General features: G+C 45.8%; 2 protein-coding genes across 15 annotated transcripts in view; one reads left to right on the top strand and one right to left on the bottom strand.

Moving 5' to 3' along the window:
- Window positions 1-585, top strand: part of EZH2 (enhancer of zeste 2 polycomb repressive complex 2 subunit) — a 74878-nt gene extending 74293 nt beyond the window's left edge. For all 10 annotated transcript variants that reach the window (XM_081284524.1, XM_081284525.1, XM_081284533.1 and 7 more), the window contains one exon: window positions 268-585. In XM_081284524.1, the coding sequence (XP_081140650.1) occupies window positions 268-328 (61 nt within the window). In that variant the 3' untranslated portion in view covers window positions 329-585. The remainder of the gene's footprint in view (window positions 1-267) is intronic.
- Window positions 586-5626: 5041 nt separating this feature from the next.
- The window catches only part of CUL1 (cullin 1), an 83763-nt gene continuing 67294 nt past the window's right edge, over window positions 5627-22095 (bottom strand). For all 5 annotated transcript variants that reach the window (XM_081283567.1, XM_081283566.1, XM_081283565.1 and 2 more), the window contains exons 10-22: window positions 19227-19334; window positions 19043-19149; window positions 17177-17225; window positions 16741-16872; window positions 15780-15897; window positions 14414-14490; window positions 13952-14083; window positions 11518-11610; window positions 8774-8821; window positions 8615-8697; window positions 7965-8070; window positions 7341-7454; window positions 5627-6236 (exon numbers count right to left, since the gene is read on the bottom strand). In XM_081283567.1, coding sequence (XP_081139693.1) covers window positions 6156-6236; window positions 7341-7454; window positions 7965-8070; window positions 8615-8697; window positions 8774-8821; window positions 11518-11610; window positions 13952-14083; window positions 14414-14490; window positions 15780-15897; window positions 16741-16872; window positions 17177-17225; window positions 19043-19149; window positions 19227-19334 — 1248 coding nt within the window. In that variant the 3' untranslated portion in view covers window positions 5627-6155. The remainder of the gene's footprint in view (window positions 6237-7340; window positions 7455-7964; window positions 8071-8614; window positions 8698-8773; window positions 8822-11517; window positions 11611-13951; window positions 14084-14413; window positions 14491-15779; window positions 15898-16740; window positions 16873-17176; window positions 17226-19042; window positions 19150-19226; window positions 19335-22095) is intronic.

Below are 22095 nucleotides of genomic sequence, written 5' to 3'. Positions count from 1 at the left end.
GTATCAGACCCCAAACATCATGATGTAGAGCTGCCCCTGGGGCAGTTTGCCAAGGCACCAGGAGGGCAGGGCGGAAGGCTGTAGGATTGCTTGTAGTCAAGAGTTTGTCCACTTCAGAACTTGGCAGCTTCTCAACTAGATGACCAGTGGCACAGTCTTCATGCCTGCAGCTGTGTAATTGGGGGTGTGTGTTCATCAGGCTTGGTTGGGTTCATCTCACCACATGTATTGGCTACATGGTCATTTCCTTCTTTCGTATTGTTTCAGATACAGCCAGGCCGATGCCCTGAAGTATGTGGGCATTGAAAGAGAAATGGAAATCCCTTGACATCTGCTACCTCCTCCTCCCTCTCCTCTGAAACAGCTGCCTTAGCTTCAGGAACCTCGAGTACTGTGGGCAATTTAGAAAAAGAAAATGCAGTTTGAAAATTCTAAATTTGCAAAGTACTGTAACAGTAATTTATAGTAACAAGTATAAAAATCAACTTTTTATTGCCTTTTCACCAGCTGCAAAGTGTTTTGTACCAGTGAATTTTTGCAATAATGCAGTATGGTACATTTTTCAACTTTGAATAAAGAATACTTGAACTTCTTGTTGTCACCTGTCATCAAGCATCATCAACTGAGTCTAGAAAGGATTGTCTCCACTGGGAATGTCTTAAACATTACTCCTTGGTGCTGTCACTCTTCTTATTGCCTGTTGGCATTACAAGCAATTATTAGTTTGCCTAATTACAAAATACATATTTATAGATTATATAACACAGACATCCTGGGGATTACTGTAAAGAGTTTGATTTTAGAGAAGACCAACCACCTGTGTGTCTTAGAGAAAATTAGCCTGTGACTCAATTTTCTATGGGACAATAATTGAACTAGGTTCTTTATTTTTTTTAGGTATTAGGGGTTGAACCTAGGGGACCTCTACCACTGAGCTCCATCCTCAGCCTTTTTTGATAGAGGCCTTCTTGCAAGCCTCCTGCCTCAGTCTCACAGGTTGCTAGGATTACAGGTGTGCACCACTGCCGCAGTCTTGGCTGGGCACAGAATCACGAGCCACCACACAGCTTTGTAGATTCAAACAGCAATTCTTTATTCCCGAACTCACACCGGCCTCCACACACGTTCTGGGGCAATCCCAGTTCTGCTGCCACCCAATTCACCTCCTCCACGAGGCTTTTCCCAAAATACTCTCTGAATCTCACGAGAACTCAAAGGGAGCTCAGGTAGCAGGAACGCCCTATTTCCAGCAGCAATAATCCTCAACATCGAACTTCCCTAAAACCCAGGGTCTTAAACTGGGAACGCCCTTAACCCAAGGAGGGGGATACTTCCTCAAACTGCAGGATACACCCTAATCCTGGATCCACCCTGGTCATTGAGCAGGGTCACCTTTCTCAAACACACATGCAAGGTCACAGCAAATTTCCAAGGCAAGTCCATTTAACATGGGGTACGCTGGCAAGGAAATATCGATGTGTCATTCCTACTTGGCAATGGCCCTCAGCACACCACCATGCCACAGGCTAGATTGAATGGGTTTACACCTAAGTATGTAGCCATATCCATCTGGATACACTTGGAAACACAGCAGTAACATTTGGGATTCCTGAACTTCCTACTAAAGATGACAAGTATAACCAAACTGTACTTTTACATCTTGAAGGAGTTAAAACAAGCAATCATCTTAAAGTCCCATGAGATGGGGTTCCTGTACCTCTTGTGTGTGGCCTCAGCAGAAGTGGTGACTTCTCGACATCCTCTGGAAGCACTGGTTATCATGAGGCCCCTCACAAATGGCTAAAATTGGCCCTAGATGTGTCACTATTTAGGCACCATATTGCCTTCGCTACATCTGGATATAATTTTTATAATGGGGTAATAGTTAACATGGAGCCTGATTAAAGCTGCCTCACCTTGCCTTCCTGTTTGCTAGACTTCCTCTGGTTTACCTTACATCTGTGCACAGGTCACAGCAACTTGAATCCTCAAGTTGGTTTGTCATTTAATTTTGGCAGTGAGAATACCTTGTCTTGGATTCTAGCCTCATGTATGTTGCTCTTCTGTCTCTTGCAGTTTTCTAGCGACAGTGTTGATATAATTTGTCTAATGGCCTCTCTGCCCTTTGGAAAGGGTACCGTACACTGCACTCCATAGACTTCTGCTGACTGATTCTAACAGAACAGGGGTTCCAGTCCCTGTCATTGGTTGCCTCTTGTTCCACCTTTGGCACTCTCATGACCCTAGGCAATGAGAGCATTTGGCCCCTGAACAGGTGGTTCCTCTATTGTTTGTTTAGGCCATTTTTTCCTTTAGATAATCTAATGTCCTTGTTTAGACATAAGCAAATGGAATATATCTATACATTAACACGTGCACCTGTTCAGAACACCTGAAAGATCATTCGGCCCTAACAGTACCTACCCTCAGCTTGTTCCAGTCAGCACGGCTGCCCCCATCCCCTGGTGCAAGTAGCTCGGGGCGAGGGCTTGAGACTAGCGAACTTCTGCTTAATAGAGCAGAGACCCAAATGCATAAGAAAGCACAAGTTACACCCAAGGAGCAGTGTCTGGTGTATATCATGAACTGCTTTCCTCATGTTCTCAACAACTTAGATTTTGTGACTAGAAAGGTTTGGCATAATCCCTATTTGATATATCAGGGGTCATGTTAATGTTAAATCGGGTCCTGTCAGTGGTGGACTTGGGCCTGTGTGTAGTGGGGGGAAACCTAAACATGGGGCCTGATGCTAGTCAGCACCTCACCTACATGTGAGGTCAAGGCACCAGAGCATGACATTTCTGCACAAGTTCTTTCCAATCCAGAATGTCCTGAAATTTGTATGGAAAAAAACACGATTATAGTCAATCACCTTGAGCTGTTGCTTATTTTCCAATATTGTTGACTCGGCCTTGCTCCAGCCAGCCCTCATGGTATATCCATCGAGTCCTGACTGCCCCTCTGCCCAAGATGGCAGTTATGAACTCTGGCGTTGACCTCAGATCAGATGAGTGGCTCTTGCTGGGCACCAGGGCCTGAGGAGCTGTGCAACAACTCCCACCAGTCAATCTACGTAAACTAACAAGTCGCGTGATTTAAGCAAGTAGCTTTAAGATCAGATTAGAACCAAGAGTTGAGGATGGGGCTCAGCATGCACAACGCCCTGGGTTTAATTCCCAGCACTGCTCCCCTGCTCCCAGAAACGGATGAGAATGTGAACCTTTCCAATGAGCCTAAGTATTCTTTTAAATCTTAATGGACTTAGTAGAAATTTGTTTGGTGAGAGCTATATACACTCTAAGACATCAATAATGTCCATACTTACCTATTAAGATGAAGTCATTATTGGTCTGCCCCAGGAACAGGTGCTTGAACTGCAAAGTTAAGATAATATATAAAAAATCATATAGTTACTGTGATTCCTTAAAAAAAGGGGGGGGGTTAATTCAAACATTTTAAGTTACCATGGTCCCCTCCCTGCAGTAAGGTATGGCAAACTCTAAGAGGAAAATTATAAGCATCTTAAAATGCTCCAAAATATTTAGAATTTCAGAGTCCTGTTGGTCCTATAGCAGCTATTCTTCTCTTTTCTTGTTATTGTTCATGAGCATTAAGAGCCTGCTGGGTTCCTATACTTTAGTGGGCCTGGCCAGCAGTCCAAGTCCAGCAGAATCTGTCAGGCTCTCAGCTGCTGAGGCTGGCATGGTCAGAGGGAATGGTCCCCTAGGGATTTTCTTAGTTCAAAGCCTAACTCTGATAAGACCAGAAACTGATTTTGTTCAGCAAGCCCAATGGCAGAACATGCATTTATCAAGGAGGTAAAGTTGACAGACGAAAAATAAACTTTTGTTGTCACAATACTTTGTTTCCAACCTTTCGGGCCATAATTCCAAGATGATAAGCACTGTCAAGAGTGGGTGACGGCCACTCCATAGGCTCCTGCTGTAGCATCCAGCTGCAAACATCACCACCCAGGATTGCTACAGCTTTATAAAAAAGGCTCCCCTGTGGCCTCTAAAAGTGATACAGGTAACTCATGAGATATGAGGGCTAAGCCACAAGTTTAGTTAATAGTAACTCCTCAAAAGCCAAATCACACTGACAGTATCATGGTAAAAATCACAAGTGAGAGGTAAGAAGGTTGAGAATCCCTTGGTGAGGGAAGGTGACACTCGTGTGGGTTGCCAACTCAGGAAGCTAATCCAGGTCACTCCTCAGGGCAGGGCACAGACTTCCCTGTGGACTGCACGCCACAGCGCCAGGCCTTTGCTTCCAAGCTGCTACGGAAGACTGCTATTTACTAGATGGTCCTGAAAAGTAAACCCCACAGAATGTGCTTTTCTAAAACAAGAAATGCTGGGAATCTGTTAAGCAACCATTTGGGCCTAAAGGTGACTCACTGGAGCTCAACCCTCTTGGCCTGTTAGGATATGGTATGGTTGAGTAAATGAAGGCAACGGACCTGGAATAGCATTTTCTTTCCATAACAGTACATTTATCCAGTGTGAAGGGGGCAGGTCCGAGAGTGGGTCTGAATACAGACGGAATTGGTGCCTGACAGAGCTGTCCCTTCACGTGTTCAGCTTTGCTTACTGTTAAGCAAAACAGAACCAAGGCACTTACTCAGGGCTGCCTGATCCTGGAGAGGTGAAGACTCCAGCAACCTCCTGAGGATCGTTTCCACTGTTCACGGACTCACACACAAATTCTCATAGTTGTTGTTTCTTTACAGAATTTTTCCCAGAGATAGAAAAGGAACTGTTACAAGGAAAAGCAAACTGTGAGCACCACTCCCATTTGACGTTAAGGGGCGCTTTTCCAGTCCTTCCCCTGGAGCCTGAGGGCACTTAAGGGTTGGAGAAAGTCCCATTGCAGCTTGTGCCTGGCTTACCCACTGGGACACACTGGAAGTGTGCATGCGTCATGAGCATTAAGAGCCTGCTGGGTTCCAAGCTGCTCACCTTAGTCGGCTGCGCCTCCTCCCACTCTGCTAACTCGACCTGGTAAAGGGAGGATGTCCAAGCATTTGAGACATTCTGAGCTTCCATGAGGAAAATGAAAGTAACGGCAGACCTGGCTAGGGAGCCTGGCCACTTCCTCCCCATTCTTCTGGCCAGAAAATGAACATAAACCAGACCTAAGAATGAGAACCAAGAAGGAAGCTAGTGAGGAGCAGATGTACAACAGCCACTGAGGGGTGCAGGACACCCAGGATGTGGCCCCATCTGAGGTGGGTGTGCAGCCTGAAGCTCAGCTTGAGGTCTCCTTTGGGGACATGCTGGGGACGGTACTCCATACTCACTGGAGAGGAGGAGGTACCCTTAACTCACCTCCTGTTGACCTGTTAGATTTGGCAGCTGAGGTGGGACACTGTAGAGCTCTGGCCAGCTCTACCTCCAAATCTCAGCTCCTCTGTTCAACTGTGACAGTCTAGCCCCTCCCCAGAGGATTAACCTGTGAAGTGCTCAGTGTCAGCCAACCGACCTGAGGTCACTGAATTTCTTGCTGCATTCAAGTCACAGGAGGAAGCCTCAGAAATAAGTGTGGGTGTTCAGCAAATTGCAAGGGGGACTGATTAAGATCCAGAGATGCAGCCCTTGAAGACCACAGGAAGACACGGGGAATATGAAGTTGCACAATCATTATATCTTTTATTTACATATAGAAATTAGTAAAACTTAAAACAAAACCAAATGCAACTTGTACAGAAATCCTTTAATTTTCTTTATTTTCACACATTAAAAAATGAAACACACTATACAAATGGTTTTTCATAGCAGATTACACGTGGGTCCATTCAGACTTGCTCTCAAAGTGCTGCCAACGTTACAGGCGCTGCCTTGGACGACAGCTGTTAATCAGGTAGCCAATGTATTGATTTAAATGCAGTAGCATGCAGCCCTCAGCATGGAAGGTTCAGTTCCCCTCTGTTCTTAAATTAGGTTAAATGGCGTTGGTGTCCATATTTACAGACTTGAAATGTATCAGTCCTGAGCAGTTCTGCTGTAAATCCGAGACCAGCTGATGGGAGTCTTGGTCTCGGTTTTAAAAAGGGAGGTCCAAATGGTGGCAGGCTGGCTGCTATGAACTTGACTTGTTTCCATTCTCTCCACCAGAACTATTTGCTGCGGGTCGTGCAGACCCTTCTAGAAGGGTTAAGCCAAGTAACTGTAGGTGTCCTTTTCACCATCGACTCGCTCCAAATATTCCTTCTCAATCAGAATGTCAATGCATTTCTGGGCAGTTTGTTAGGAAAGGAAGAGGTAGTGAACGGGGAAGAAAAACACAAACCACCATCAGAACAGAGGTAGGCTGCCCTCACCAAAGCTCACCCCCTACTTCCCAAAGCTCAGCAGGGAGCAAATTCACCCTGCATGTCTACTTAGCATCTGCTTTACAGTGTAGGCAGCTCAGACGTTGCCTGTTGCCTTCGCTGGTGGAATCCCTTCAGCAAACTTGGTGACTCCTCCAGAGCCAGCCCAGAAACCCCCTACCCCCACGCCCTGCAACTGGCACCAGAGGGTATAGAACCATCTGGGCTACAATTTCCCTTTCTAGCAGAGTCTCGCTGTCTTAGGCGGGACTTGGTCTCACAGGACTCCAGGAGCCACACCTGGCCTCCTGACTGCTGGGGAGTCACCATCATTGCCATCTGAGGCTCTCCATTGTGGGTGTTCAACAAATTGCAAGGGGGATTGATTAACTTATCCAAGTTTTTTCAGAAGAGGAAAGACCTGTTACTATTCTAAACAAGCTCAATTAGAAACAGGCCAAATGCGAGTCAACAGTAGACAAGTAATGAAGGTGTGTGCTCATACCACGGAACACCTGTGCGGGTGAAGATGGGCGCAGGACGGCTAGAAGCTGCGGCTTCCAAGGCCCTCCTGTACAGGACGGAGCCAATTCCTCCTGCACGGCGAGTGTGTTCTATAAACCAGTTACGTATGGTTCATGACAAGGCCGGCTGCCCTTTGGTGTGAGAAGTCAGATGGACAGTGGTTTGCCCGGGAGAGCGTAGGTCCTAGCTGACTCTGGTTAGGTGGGATGTGTGTGTGTATTGGGGAGGGGGGCGTGGGTGCTTCTGGGAAGTTGGTGCCCTCTTATTCCTTGTCTGGGTGCCGATGACACAACTGTCTTTGAAAATTGCTAAGCTGTGTACTTAAGGTGTGTGTACTTCTCTGTACGAAGATTTCAAGAGAATGTCAAAATTAATCCTACTTCTTTTGTATAACTCTATTACACAGGAGTAAGCCAGTTCCCTCCTTCTTCACAAACCAGCAGTTAATCCACCTCTCCCTCCTCTGCAGTGAGAAGGGAAAGCAGCCTCTGTGGGCCGGTACCTTGATCACTGGGACCCGAGGCTTGAACCTGGAGGACAGCTGGGTGAGGACCTCCCCGAGGAGCTGCTGGTGCTTCAGGACCTTCCTCATCTTCATGATCCTCACGATGGCCGCCTGTGAACAGAGCACACAAACGGATGCTTTGAGCTGCCAAGCTGAGCACTGGAGTTAAAGGCGGCCGCATCAAGGCTGCCCAAAGCCTGGGTCTACGCACAGGCGCAGTTTCCCACAGGCAGCAGGTGTCCTGCAGGTGAGAGGGGGCAGGGAGCCAGTTTATCCGCCCATGTTTCAACTCGAACAAACATTAAAATGTTTTGGTCTTATGCCAACTTTAGTGAGTCTTGAGAGCACGAAACTGCCCGTCCTTCTCTGAGGTGGCCCGCCTTCCCTCTAGCTTTCTTTAACTCCGCTGTGTTTATCTGCTTTCCAACATTTAGGGAAAGAGGAGACATAACGACCTCATCCCTTGGACACCAAGCGCCTGGTTCCAGGACTCTCATCTTTGGCCATCGCAGAATCGGTATTGACCTGGCAGCCACCCACCGTCACTGCCACACATGACACAGCCTGTGCCTCAGCCCTGTCCTGAGGAGAATCACACGTGACATGGCCATGTTTAGTCACCTGAATTAGGAGTTTGCGGTCTTCCTCAATGTTTTTGTGTGTGGTTTCTTGTTCTTGCTTCTGTTCAGTTTTCATTGGCACATTGATGTTAACCCTCAATTTCTTACTGTCAAGAAAACCAAAGAACCCGATCACTACTCTCCCCCAAAAGTGGCAGGGAAGCATCTTCCAATGTTTCAAAAGAGTTTGGCCCCCCTTGTCCCAGGCCGGGCAAAGGGTGTGACATGCCTTCCATCTTGGCTGGGAAGTGTCCTCCCTGAACACCACGCGCTGCCATCACGGGTGGCCTCCTGCTCTGCCAGTAACAGGGACAACTAGTGGCAACACATTACCACGGGACATCGAGGTCCTTGATCTGCTCCCCCAAAGGAGAGGAAGCTGAGACATTTGGACATATAGGCCTAAAAGTTCCAGGCGAGTCATTTAAAAGGGCATTTCTCAAATAAGGAAAAAACCCAAACTCTGCATCTGATGAAGCACTTTGGATTGCCAACAGAATCCAAGGCCACCAGCAGGCTTCAAGCTGGCCCCACCCAGCCTTGTGCTGACAGCAGACTCCCTCAGTTTGTAATACCAAGAAACGAACCCCAGGTGCAAGGGAATCAATCTATGCTCAAGGACCAGCCAGCTGTTCAGTAGGCTTTTCTTACTTTTTATAACCAAGATACAACTTTATTAAGGTGTCCGGCTTCAACTCCACCTCGTCAACATTTGCGTTTTCGTCCTCCAGGACCTGGAGGGAAACCACCATTAGTCTATGGACCTCAGCACAAGTCAACTAGCTGCGGGTACAAAGTGCACAAACATACCAGTAACTTCGACTTCAGTAAAATCTGCAGCACCTGTGCCAGAATGTCCTGCAATTGGAGAGAGAAAGAAAGTGAGCTAAGGAGAACGAGCTCTGTGTCTGCAATAGCCACCGTGGCAACCCCATGGCCCATGCTTCCTCCATATAACCGTCCCCAAAGAAGAATATGTCCAGAGGAAGAAGAAAAACAGTGCTTCTCAGAGGTTCTCTAATCCATCACTTCCTCCCACCCTCAGTAAGAGTGGACTCATTCTCTGATCACCAATGACAAAAGCTGACCATTCCACCACACCTGAGTATCAGAATGCACAGCTGGTTTCTTCCATTAAAGCTACAGGAAAGCTTTCATTTCTCAAATGCCTGACAGATCATCTGAGACTCTGATCACTGCAAAAGAAACTTGTTTTTTATTTTTTGGTGCTGGGAATAAACCTAGGGCCTTGCATGTGCCAGGCAAGCATTCAACACCACTGAACTGCACCCACCCCATACCCTAGAACCAGCAAAGAACTTCAGCAGCAGCACTGGAAAAAAAGTTCTGTTTATGAACATGCTAGGGCTCAGGGACAGTGACTTGCTGCCAATGTGGCTTTGGTGACTTTAAGCATATTGTGTGGCCTCTCATCCCTAACAGTGAATGGTCTGGTCACTTCCCAGTTTTTTGATCTCATGGAACCCAAGGACATCATCAGCCTGGGCACCTCCACGACCCCCTGGACTGTCATCATGCAGGAACAAAGGTCTTGCCCACACCATAAGGAAAACATTCTGGCCCAAGGATACACAGGTAAGACAGGCAGTCAAGAGGCCTCTAATCTAGTAACTGGTCCAGAAGTGCCAACTACGGCAATGGTAGGGAAGGGAACAGCAACCTAATACTAAACACGAGTAAAGACTGGCATGGCCTTGATCATGAAGCCAAGCAAAGGCAGCGAGACGGCTGCCCGTCAGCCCCTCCAGCAGCACCAGCCTCCAACTGCCTTTCAGGCGCCTCACTCTGATGTGACAAGGAAGCAGGAAAGGCTCCCACGTACAAAGGAGCGAACCCATCTGCTTATCAGAAGTTGAAGATGTATTTGAGACTAAAATGATTCTCCTTGCTTTCTATGAGGCAAGCATTAACCTGAGCCCCAAAATGAGATAAATGTCATTAGGAAACCACAGATACCTTTTATGTCTATAATCTAAAACTCCTCAAGAAAACATTGGCTGGGAACCACTCTTCTGAAATACTCGGGAGAAGTATTTCAAATCTCAGAGTGTTTGCATTCTGTGATATTTACATGGACTGTACTGGTTGAACCTACCTGATCCCAAAACTCGAGATCTTAAACACTCTGAAATCTGAAACTGTCTGAATCTGCGGATGATATCTCAAAATCCTACAGACCCCACAGTGGTTAAAGCTAGTGAGTGAAGCACGGTGTGAGACCCAGATGTATGTACAACACTATGACCTTATATACTAGTAATACCTAATCAGTGAGGTCAAGAGAAAAACTCTACCTACAATAGTGTCAGAATGATCTGTAGGAATACATTTAACAAGAAATGCAAGACTCACATACTGAAAACTATGAAGCACAAGTGAAAGAAACTGAAGAGCCTAACCAGATGGAAAGATACCCATGCTCAGAATGGGAGAATTAACATTGCTGAGGTGGTGAAATATTCCTTCCTCAAAGCAACCTACAGATTTGGTATGATCCCTGTCACGATCTCAACTGCCCCTTTTTAAAGAAATGAACAAGCTGAGCCTGAATCATATGACAACGTAAAGGCCTCAGAATACCAAAATAATCTTGAAAAACTAGAAAAAAGTTGCAGGTCTCCATTTTAAAACTGTAGTACTACAAACAACAGTAATCAAGACGGCGTGGTGTGGCCTAAGGAGAGACAGGGATCACTGGGAAAGAACCCAGAAATAAAGCCACACACCTGTGGTTCATGTCACCCTGCTAACAAGTACAGGTCTCTTTGGGGTTAGAAATATTCTGGAACTGGACAGCTGTGGTGGCTGTGTAAGCGTGTAAACACCCTAACAACCACTAAATTGCACACTTTGAAATGGGAAGATATGTTATGTGGAATTTTATGGTATTTAAAGTGTCTCAATAAAAATGACACTAAGTGAAAACTTAATCTAGGTAAGAAAAGTCTAGTTGAAAAGAGGTTAAGAACTAGTTAAATGGAGAGAACAGTGTGTGTGTGTGTGTGTGTGTGATATAAATCAGCTCGACCCGACTGCAGCCACTTTGAGTCATAACAACCTTGAATGCCGCTGTGCAGGCCTCATCTGTTCTCCTCACACAGATTCCAACAAACTCTAAACACAGACAAAACCATCAGCGTGATCTGAGGAACTTCATGGCCCAGACCCTGGTCCTGTCAGCAAGAGGTACGTTCTGGCTTGGATGAAGCCACTTGTGCCTGACCATTACAAGTGCTCCTCCTCCTCCCCCAAACTGTGGTGACCATGGCCTTGCCACCACCCAAGACATGCTTGTGTCTCTATGTCCCCAGTTTTCAGCACACCCTGCTCAGTCGGCCTCTCCTCAGTCTCCTGAAGGGTCATACACTGGGGCCAGGATTTTCCGGAACTCGGCACGTTCATATTCATGAAGCAAACTTCTATTTCAAATCAAAGACACCCACCCATGTCCTCTCCCCACACCTTCCTACCACATCCACAAGAACAAGGAGTGGCCCCTGGACACAGTAAACACCGTGGCGCAACAGTAATACCATTTTGATCTGTGTGCTGTCGGTCAGCTGCTGCACAGTGTAGGCGTCCTCTGAGTTGTACTGGAGCAGGATCGCCATTTGGAACGTGGATGCCTTTGAGGCCCCGTGTAAAAGAGAAGAAAAATTTAAATAGTGGGGAAAAAAACACACAAACAGCTTTAAGTTTTATGAAACATATTTTTCAAACAGATGCAAAAAACAAAGCAGATCTAATATTCAAAGGCAATACAAAGGCTGCAACGTCACCGTTACACACTTTCCGGAAGGACCAGTGGCTGACTACCTTCTCAAACATCACCATGATCTTGAGTTTCCTTCTTCAACGTGCTGTCTATGTAATACGCTCTACACACAGCCACGCACGCTCACCTAAACACGCGTGCACCTGGTACACAGAGACATCAAGCACACATCTTCATGTTTGCTTTTGTACTTATGAGAAGGACATTATTTCTTGGTATAATATTGACATAAAACAACCCGCACACTGAATCTTTTAAAATATATATGTTTCCCCTGAGCACTTCACTATGAATGCATTAAAAACGTCCGGTGAAAAGGCAAGAAAAGCCCACGGGGGCTGAGGACCCCCAGGGAGAACGTCTCCTGCCCTTTCCTCCCTCACACAGGGTCCAGAGCATCCAGTAATGCACAGGACTCCAAGCCTGGTCGACGAGAGAGAAATATGCAATGACACCCTGGGCCTGTTTCAGGGCACCCACAGCAATGCTTCTGGCCAACTAAAAGATGCCAGTTAGAAATGACCAATGACTCTCCAGAGGGAGGAAGGAAGAGTAAGACTCTGCAAGGCCCCAGAGATGCTCTTCCCAGGACAGTGAGCAGGCTGCCTGGGGAACAGGAAATCCCATGATCTTTCTAATGGCAGTGACCAAAACAAATCTTAAAGGAACGCTGTCCTGGTGTGGTTACACAGGTGTTTTCTTTGGCCGTAATTTAGACTGGATGATTAAAATGCATGCCTTTTATTATATTAAATGATTTCAATAAAGATGACGTACAAAAAAGAATCAATTAAAAACACAGGGAAAAGCACCTTATTTGTTCCTGCCTTAAATAAAACACAAGGACAGGGAAAGAGCACATTACTGGCATTCAAGCTGTGCCTGCTCTCAGCCACCTTAATGTGGCGGATGCACCCTGTGCTAAGCTTCCACCTGGTCAGGAACAGAGCAAGACACCCTGGGTTCTGGGTTCTGCAGTATAAACACATGCATTCTCTGGTGCGTATTTCTAAACCAAACTTCCAATTGTAGAGTAACATGTGCTCAAGGTGATAAAGACCTCTGAACCCAGCACAACAGAACATTTATGCATTTAATAAAATTCCTGAAATTTAAATTAATAAATAGCTTAAGCTGCAGAATCCATTTGGAAGTTTCTTAACATTTAAAAAGACTTACAATTATCTTTTTAGGCTCAGGGCAAAATGATGGCAGACGTTAAACAAGTGGTTACTGTGAAGCCCACCATTCACAAATGCTTGTGAAGAACCTGGACTTATATTTTTAGTAATAGGGACTGAACCAGAGGGGCGTCACCACTGAGCCACACCCTCAGCCTGGTTTTCACATTTTCTTTAGAGACGGGGTCTCGCTGAGCAGCTTAGGGACTTGCTAAGTTGCTGAGGCTGGCTTTGAACTTGCAATCCTCCTGCCTCAGCTTCCCTAGCCGCTGGGATTATAGGCATGTGCCTCAACGCCCTTTTAGAACCTGGATCTTTTTTTTAAAAGAGTAAAAGCCTTAAGTGAAATTTTGTCTCTGCTACCTAATAAGCTAGAATCCAAAGAGTCAGTAAAATTAACCGGACCTCAGTTTCCTCATCTACAAAACGGAAATATGATTACATGGTTATTGTCACCACATACTCATTCAGTTCTCAGAACTGCTGTAATCATTCTGGGTTATTATTAATACAAAACTGCTCAAAGAGCTGTTATCATAACTAAATATGTGAAATTCCAGTTTTTAAGCTACCACCTAAACATCACTGTGTGTCAGGCAGAAACCACATCACATGCACACACCACTTCTCGCACACACCACTTCTCAAGTACAAACACCAACACATCCCCGTTTGGCAGAGGGGCAAACTGAGGCTCAGAGCATTGGCTCCTTAGCCAACACCTGGTGCAGCTTGTTGGCCCACAGAGACTGGGCTTTTAAAAAAGGTTTTTTAAAAAACTTGTTTCTATTGTTTTTTTATTTTTTTTTAAACTTTTTTTTTTTTTCTGAGAGAAAGAGAGAGAGAGAGAGAATTTTAATATTTATTTTTTAGTTTTCGGTGGACACATCATCTTTGTATGTGGTGCTGAGGATCGAACCCGGGCTGCCCGCATGCCAGGCGAGCGTGCTACCGCTTGAGCCACATCCCCAGCCCCTGAAAACTTGTTTCTAAATAAGAAGGTGATCTTACCTGCAATGTGTACCTGTTCTTGAAGCAGTTAGTTACCAATTCTCCTTTGGACAACTGATACAACCATGTCAGTTTTCTGCCACTGTGACGGCTGGCGTAGAAAGCTGTGAATCGCTGATAGCTTCGTTCCAACTGGATAAAAGAACAGTAGTATGTGGACTCCACAGCCCACCACATCCTACAGTCAGCATTTCTAGATAAAGCACCACCCCAAGTTTACAGCATCAAAGCTGTGCATACATAGAAGTCGGGGCTAGGGGAGACTCCTGGAAAGTTCTGGAAGCACTAAAGGGTAAAGCCAAATGGGGCTTCCACTTCAAGCCCAGCAGCTGCCATCAGATGTTTATCGCAGGCCCTGTGACTCAGCAGAGTGCCTGGCCAGCAGGGACCACGCCACAGCGGGGCCTGCTGCCCTCTCCATCTCCGCTCAGCCCCAACAGCAGTGGGCAGAGCCATCCTTACCTCGGACGGCAAGGCGAATGTGCAGGACTGCTGGAAGGGCCACGACCCGGAGCTCAGGACTTGGATACTGAAGTCCACTGGGGGAGGGGGTGAAAATTTAGAAATACCTTTAGTCTTACAAGCCAGAACATTCCATTGTTTCAGATAAACATGAAATCCTTAGTCAAAACATGTTAAATGAAGAATCCTGCTTGAATGTAAAATAAGAATTAAGCAAACATTTTATTTAATTAAAATTAGTAAAAGAAGAGTCCAAGTTTAAGTTCAACGTGTTATTGTCAAAGAAGAGCCGTGATACCCTGTGCTGTTCTGTTTGCTCACTGTCTTTTTCTGCTGCGCATGATGCAGTCTACCTGCCACCTCGGGTCACAGGCACTGCACAATAGCTTACGGCTTGTGAGGAGACCAAGCTGGGCCCGTGTAACCCATGAATCGTTAACAAGACTTTCACCTTAACAGATGGCAGAAGGCCCACTGGCAAAACTGCCAAGCTCACCAGTGGGTCAGCGTGGTTAGCACGTGACATCAGCTGACAACGCTGGCACAAACCTGCCTCCCACCACCACTGCAAGACCCTAAAGCAGGACCCTGTCTGCTCTCTCTGGTGCACTGAGTCGCTTGCGTTGTCTATAATAGTCCTAACTCTGACCTGAAGTTGCAACGTCTAGTTTGACTCACTCTCTTTCTTGTAATCAAAAAAATTTCTAGGAACTGGGGTTGTGGCTCAGAGGTAGAGCGCTCACCTAGCATGCATGAGGTGCTGGGTTCGATCCTAAGCACCATATAAAATAAAATAAAATAAAGGTATTGTGTTCATCTATAACTAAAAAAATAAAATAAATAAATAATATTAAAAAAAAAATTCTAGCCAGGTGCAGTGGCGCATGTCTATAATCCCAGCAGCTCAGGAGGCTGAGGCAGGAGGATCACAGATTCAAAGCCAGCTTCAGCAAAAAAGGAGGCGCTAATCAACTCAGTGAGACCCTGACTCTAAATAAAATACAAAATAAGGCTGAGAATGTGGCTCAGTGGCTGAATGCCCTGAGTTCAATCTCCAGTACACCCACCCTAATTTTTTTTTTCTAAAAACAACAAAATTTCTAGAATAGATCCAAAGTAAGGTCCAAAATAGGACAAGACAAACAAGCCCACGCACCCCTCATCTGTGTGGGGGTGAACTTGGAGGCCAGAGAAGAGAGCCATGCTCAGGCCCCCAGGATCAGGAGGATGGTGTGGTATGCTGGGGGAACGTTCTACTACTCTGTCTCGATGGCTGGCGGAGCACCCGCCACTGTTGCTAATGGTGTCGTTATTTCTCTCTTTGGCTGCAAAGAACCCTGCCTGCAGGAGAACACTTGATACTCACAGTCTAGCGGTTCTGAATTCGTCAGGTGCTTTTTGAACTGCTCATTCAGATCTTTGCTCACACCAATGTCCTGGAACATCCGCTGGAGCTTGGAAGTATACTCAAAACCACACGCTTGCTGAAAGGATCCAGATGCTGTTTCACTCATTTGTACAGAAATAGCAACGTGCACAAGGCAATTTCAGAGGAGTAAGAGCATGGCATGACTCGATCATGTCAAACTACTCCCCAAGTTAATAACCTTTAGTTATGTGGTATGGTATAAAAGCGTGATGATTAAAGTTGATACACTGTCACTACATGTGAAACAGTGAAACTTAATGCATACCAAACCACTGTTTCAGCATCCAAGAGCACAGCATCCCCACCCTCAGGTAGAATGCATAGATGATGTGATTTGTCCTTTATCCCAACCCCTCCCCCACCCCCAGTGTTGAGGCTCCAGCCACGTGGGTGAAGGTACTCGGAGGGGGCGCCTTTGGGGCAATTAGGTCTAGATCCCAGGCTTGGTGTCCTCTGGGACAGAACTTGTAACGTGCTCTCTGCCAGGTGAGGAGAGAGAGAAGGCGCAGCTGTACTCAGCTGGCCAGCACCTGGTCTTGGAGCTCCACCTCCAGAGTTTTGAGAACCAAGTGCTGTTTCCGAAGCCTCTGGTCTAAGGTGTTTGGCTTTAGTGTCTGAGCAGACAAAGACGGCACTGACTCTGATTCTGGGTCAAGTGAAACATGCTGAGACACGGACAGCCCCGGAAAGGCTGGCCGCCTCACCTGTACCCAAGGACAGGGCTCAGGGGCAGAACAGAAAACCCCACAGCAAACAGCACAACAACCCAGCCTTGTGGCCGGCGGCGGTGGAGTGGCAGAGTGCGCTGGGCAACTCCTTTGCCCCTGGACAACCCAGTGAACACGACTGGATGGATGCGGTCCGAGGGCTCACGGTCTCCAGGAAAGAGGACACTCACCTTGAGCTTGGAGATCATGCTTGCTTCGGCATCGTCGCTCGCACTGTTCTGATGAACGAGTCTCTTGGCCAACATCTTCGCGTAGAACTTCTGGAACACATCTTTGTCCTCTATGTACTTGAAGACAACCATCTGACAAAGCCACGAGAGGATGCACTCATGAAGCATGCTCTCAAGGTGACAGACAGGCCACATGCCAGGACGCACAGTGTGCCTGGTTTTGGCCAGACCTGTGTGCCAATGTGTACGAAGGCAAAATCCAGCCCAGAGCACTGGCACTAAGCATTTCCGCCAGTCCAACGTAGCACATGGAGCTGGCCTGGGTTTATTGTCAACGAGGACAGTAATGCCTCAATTTAAGGAATAAAATCACTGCCCAACATACACAGCCTCACAACAACTAGTGAAGCACAGAGGTGGCCGCGGAACGCCTTACCACTTGATTGAGTGTGTCTTCTAGTTCTGCCTCTTCTGGGTTCTTGGAACTGAAATTTTAAAAAAGGTACCATGTTTTAAAACAAAGAGCAGGCGTTTACACAAGCACCACTTGGCCAAATGACCCTATCAGAGAGTGGGCGGAGCACGTAAGTGATCCGCTTCCTCCACCAGGCCAGACCTGAGGCTGCCGGAGGGTTGGCCCTCCTCATTGAGGTGACCTGGTAAGCCAGAGTTACACCAAAGAACGGACTGTGAAGGAATATTTAGAATATCCAACAGGAGATAGTTAGGGAAAAAAGCCCAAGAAAAACATGACACTTTCCTTTAAGATAATCCATTTAAATATCAGTAAGTGAGGGCCACTTTTCTGATTGCTTTTTACAGTCTGCTGTAATTTAGCTTTGAAAAAATTAAAAGGTACATCATTTCCTTTCGGTGGCCTAAGTGCCAGACAGAGGCATAGACAGCCTGAGAACATCCAGCTCAGAAACTACCTATTCTTCACTGGTTGGTCAGGCAGCTGCACTCCCCCGGAGCAGTCACTCAGCACCCACTAAAGGAATGCCCTGGAAATTTCTCTGCCACTGTGTTTCAGCAGACTTAACTGATGACACATCACAGATTTGATTAGGGCCATTTAGAAAAGACAATGGGTGAAAAAGGACACCAGTAACCTGAAAACCTCAGACTATCTCCATATTTAAATTACTTAATATGCTACATTCTAAAAAAGGTGACATAAGTCACAGGAAGCATTGCAATGTCAAGCCCTTTTTCATTCTTGGAAAGCACGCACTAGAGCATCTGGTGAGAAGTGCTGAAATCACGCACGAGCCCAGCGTGGTGGTAGTAAGCAGAAAGATCACCAACTACTCAAGTTCTCACTGGTAGGGGTTGGTGGGGGGCGTGTTGCTAGAGATAGCTATTTTTTAAAATTAATTAATTTTTAGAGAGAGAGCTATTGACCTTTACCAATGTTTCCCCATCTTCTACCACAAAGCCCATGTGGTTTTCCCAAGGTTCCCAGCTAAGGTTGGAGACCCTCAAGGCCTGCTCCTGCTGTATTTCCAGGAATAATTCCTCAGTTCACTGAAGAATCTGGTTTGCTCAAACATCAGATTTCTGCAACTCTCTTCTTAAGTGAGACTTGTCTCTGGTCTTTTTATGCTGGTATATGTAGGTATTCTTGAGCTTTTTTGTATTGAGGTCATGTTCTTAGATTGTTCTCTAAGAATAATTTACCAATATCAAACCAGTACAGTTTGTGTGGGAAACTACTGCAGCAGAGAGCCGGAAGGGAACTGTCTCCCTTCATTAACATTTGTTGATGTGACATTCAGGGTTGTGAAGCAGACCTTGAGCGCCTCTGATCTGAGAGGAACTGTGGAAGGGAAGGAGAACCTGAGGGAAAGCAGGATGGGGATGGACACAGGGACACACACAATCAGTGAGAACTTGAAGACACGTGTGGAGAGAGAAGCACATCTGACGATGTCACTTCCACTCTGAATACACGTAAATCATAAATAAGATTAGGGAAAGTACCAGTTGAGAAATAAAATGATTAAAAAATAAAGACTATGAAACAGCAACATAACAAACTCATCAAAAGAAAAATAATGTCTTAAAGTACACAGAGTAACACAGCACTAGATATGTGGTCTCTGCTTTCTGCAAACAGCCCGCGGGAGCTGATGCAAATTTCCAACTGGAAATGTGATGCATTATCTTTGAGGCATTTTCTCAAAAGGTACCAAAATTAAAATCCAATCCACATAGAACCATAATGTAAATTTTAACTCCTCAGATAAAAGCTGAGATTTTAAACAGAGGCACAAGCAAAAACACAAAGGGTAATTAATACCTCTTCTTCAACAAGGAGTCACAGTATCGCGCCAGCAGCTCAGGGGATTTACTGGATGACTGGGCCATTTTGGTAACTGCGTTGTTGTTTATGAACCGACCACACGCCTGCGGGGCAGGAGAGACAGTCAGAGAAAAGCATCCCGCCCCTGCAGGCTGCAGGCGAGCCACGGGAACAGACCCACCTTGTCAAGTGCAGCCACGAAGCCAGCGTCGTTGTTGAAGGCCGACATTACCAGGGCATTGTACTTTTTATGAACATCTAGCACTGTCTGTACATACATTTTGGGGTCCTTAGATAGAGGGAAAAACAGAAACAAAAGGTGGTTACTGGGAGTTCAACTGTATGTGCTGCTGTAACATACTCTAGCCAGGTGGGGTGGTGCAGGCCTGTCCTCCTGGCTAAAGGAGGAGGCAACTTCAAGGCCAGCCTGGGCAACTCAGTGAGACCTTGTCTCAAGAAACATAAAAATTAAAAATAAATAAATAAAAGGGATGCAGCTCAGTGGTAGAGCATCCCTGGGTTCAATCCCCAGTACTGCCACCACACACACAAAAACAAAAAATAACAAACAACAACAACAAAAAGCCCAAATCTAAAAGGTTTATATGCATTCTCAAAGAAATTAACAAATAAGATCAGAACTTTTGTTTGACCACTGAAACACACAGGACATTCTGATTTTATATATATATGAAAGAAAATCTCCTTTGACTAAACATTTTCTAAGTGATAGCTCTGGCAAGTCATTTTAGTTTTTGACATTGCAAATCCAAATTCTGTACTTTATTTTGGCTGGAATCAGCCAGTGGGACCAATCTTAAACTCAGCTAGGAGCTCAGTCAGAGGGCCAGCAGTGGAGTGGGGAGGGTGGAGACGGCAGAACCAACTGGAAGAAGCGTGTGGGCTTGCATTGGTGGCCATAAGCCACAGGGTCCAGTTCCGCGTAGCAAGCACTGGGGCAACAGGGAGTCTCCAGCAAAAGGACACATGGGAATGAAATGGTAGAGTGGCTGTGGGGAGGCAAAGGACACAGAGCCAAGGAACAGGAGCACCTAGCTCTTGACATGGGGCCCTTGCTGCTCGCCAGGCTCCCAGGCCCTTGACTAGCACAGTGTGAAAGTGGTTTATCCCCCACTTTACAGACAAGAAATCAAATCCCAGTGAAGCATCCTGCCAAGAGTTAAGTGGCAACAGAGCAAGGCAAAGACCCAGGCAGGGGACTCCTGAGTTGGACAGGTTCTCTATAGCTTGGAAAGGGAAAGGACCCAGGTGTTAGGTCAGGAAGACCCACGGAGCAAGCAGAGATGCCAGACCTGGGTGGCATGATGGCCCACCATGAGCCAGCAGGGCTCCTGACTGTCCCCTCACAAACCAGAGGCCTTAGGTAACTGGGGCTGAAAGACTTGCCAGTATTTTCAAAATCCTGAGACATTAATCTGGAGGGTACAGGAAAGAGAAACCAGAATTGCTGGCATTCTAATTATTCTACATTGTGGGCAACATTTGTTTTTAACTAATGAGTAACCAGTGAAAGCACAATCCCATTACAGAAAAATTATTCACTCCAAGTTTTAGAGGTTTTCTGTACTAAAAAGCAAATCTGTTATTATAATGAAAAAATATATTGTGATAAATTATGATTTCATAAGATGGAAATATGGTCTCTACTGGATATAAACATTTGATGATAGAACTTTAAAGGGATTTTAAAAATTGCCAAAAAAAATCATGAAAGATACCAAAGGGTAATACATTTGATAACACCCACCCGTCTTGACGTGTCAAAATAGCACCAGGTGACTGCAGGTGGAGAGAAACTCCTTGTTCCTGTAAGGTGAGTCTTACAGGGCACATCCCAAAGCACCTCTAAGAGGGCACAACACACCTCATTCAATTCATATATACACACCTTCCTTTTTTATTTGGGGGGGGGGGTGAGCCAAGGATTGAACCCAGAGGTATTCAACTACTGAGACACATCCCCAGCCCTTTTTATTTTGAGACAGGGTTTCACTGTATTGCTTAGGGCCTCGCTAAGTTACTGAAGCTGGCTTTGAGTTTATGATCCTATCTCAGCTTCTCTAGATGCTGGGATTACAGGCATGTGCCACGGCGCCCGGCTCCTTCTTACTTTTAACAATGAATCATTTCTGCTTGACTGATTTTGATTTTGCCATTGAAATCCATAGTGCTTTGGCCAATCCTGATTTCAGATCAGTTTCTGATCTCTTGTCAAATCATCCCACAATATTCACATACTGCTCCTTTTGCATTTTTTTTTCTTTTTGTCATGGTGTTTGAAGAACTCTAACACACAGAGAGCATTCCCACAGGGGAAACACCAGCAGGCACCACTGGTAGTACTCCATAAAGCAACGCTCAGCGATCTCGACAGGTGAAAAACATTACAAAGTACTCCCATGTCACAATTGCCAATTTGGGGACTTTATTTGCTTCTAAAATTTACTATTTCTTCAAATACCATGCACAGAATTCATGTAAAGTCTATTATGTAAATAAATATAGCAATACCTATATTGTACATTTGCCAGAATGATTCACACTGAGCAGCAGAGGCGCCACAAACCCGCACTCATAACAAGAGACATGTGCATGACTACCTGTCATGTGCTCTCACCAATTCAGAAATGCCAACTTTAACCTTCAACTCCATGCCTGTGTCCCTGTTAGACTCCTGACTTGTCATCAATAGATTCTTGGGAACCAGTAGGATTTTATGTTTACCGTTACCTTCCCAATTAATTATTAATACTAAGGACTGACCCTTGGATATCCCTAGACCAAACCCACCAAGCTCCAGTTCACAGGACCCGCCCTTCCATGTTTCGTGGGATCCCAAACTCTGCAGTCAGAAAAAGACCGGATGCCCACCCTGACCCTGCATCTAAGTGCCACTACTCCCCCACCAGCAATCCCCGTTGACTGTGCATTTGTTTTTTAACAGTTTAATGTGGGAAAAGTTAGAAAGAATAGTAGACTCTCCCCCATTAACTTGCCATCCAACTTCAACGATTATCAAATAGGAAACC

Source organism: Spermophilus citellus (genome assembly GCF_964194105.1).
Source record: "Spermophilus citellus genome assembly, chromosome: 3".
Classification (NCBI taxonomy): domain Eukaryota; kingdom Metazoa; phylum Chordata; class Mammalia; order Rodentia; family Sciuridae; genus Spermophilus; species Spermophilus citellus.
Note: the sequence above shows the minus strand (reverse complement) of the source record. Positions and strands in the feature narration are given on the sequence as shown.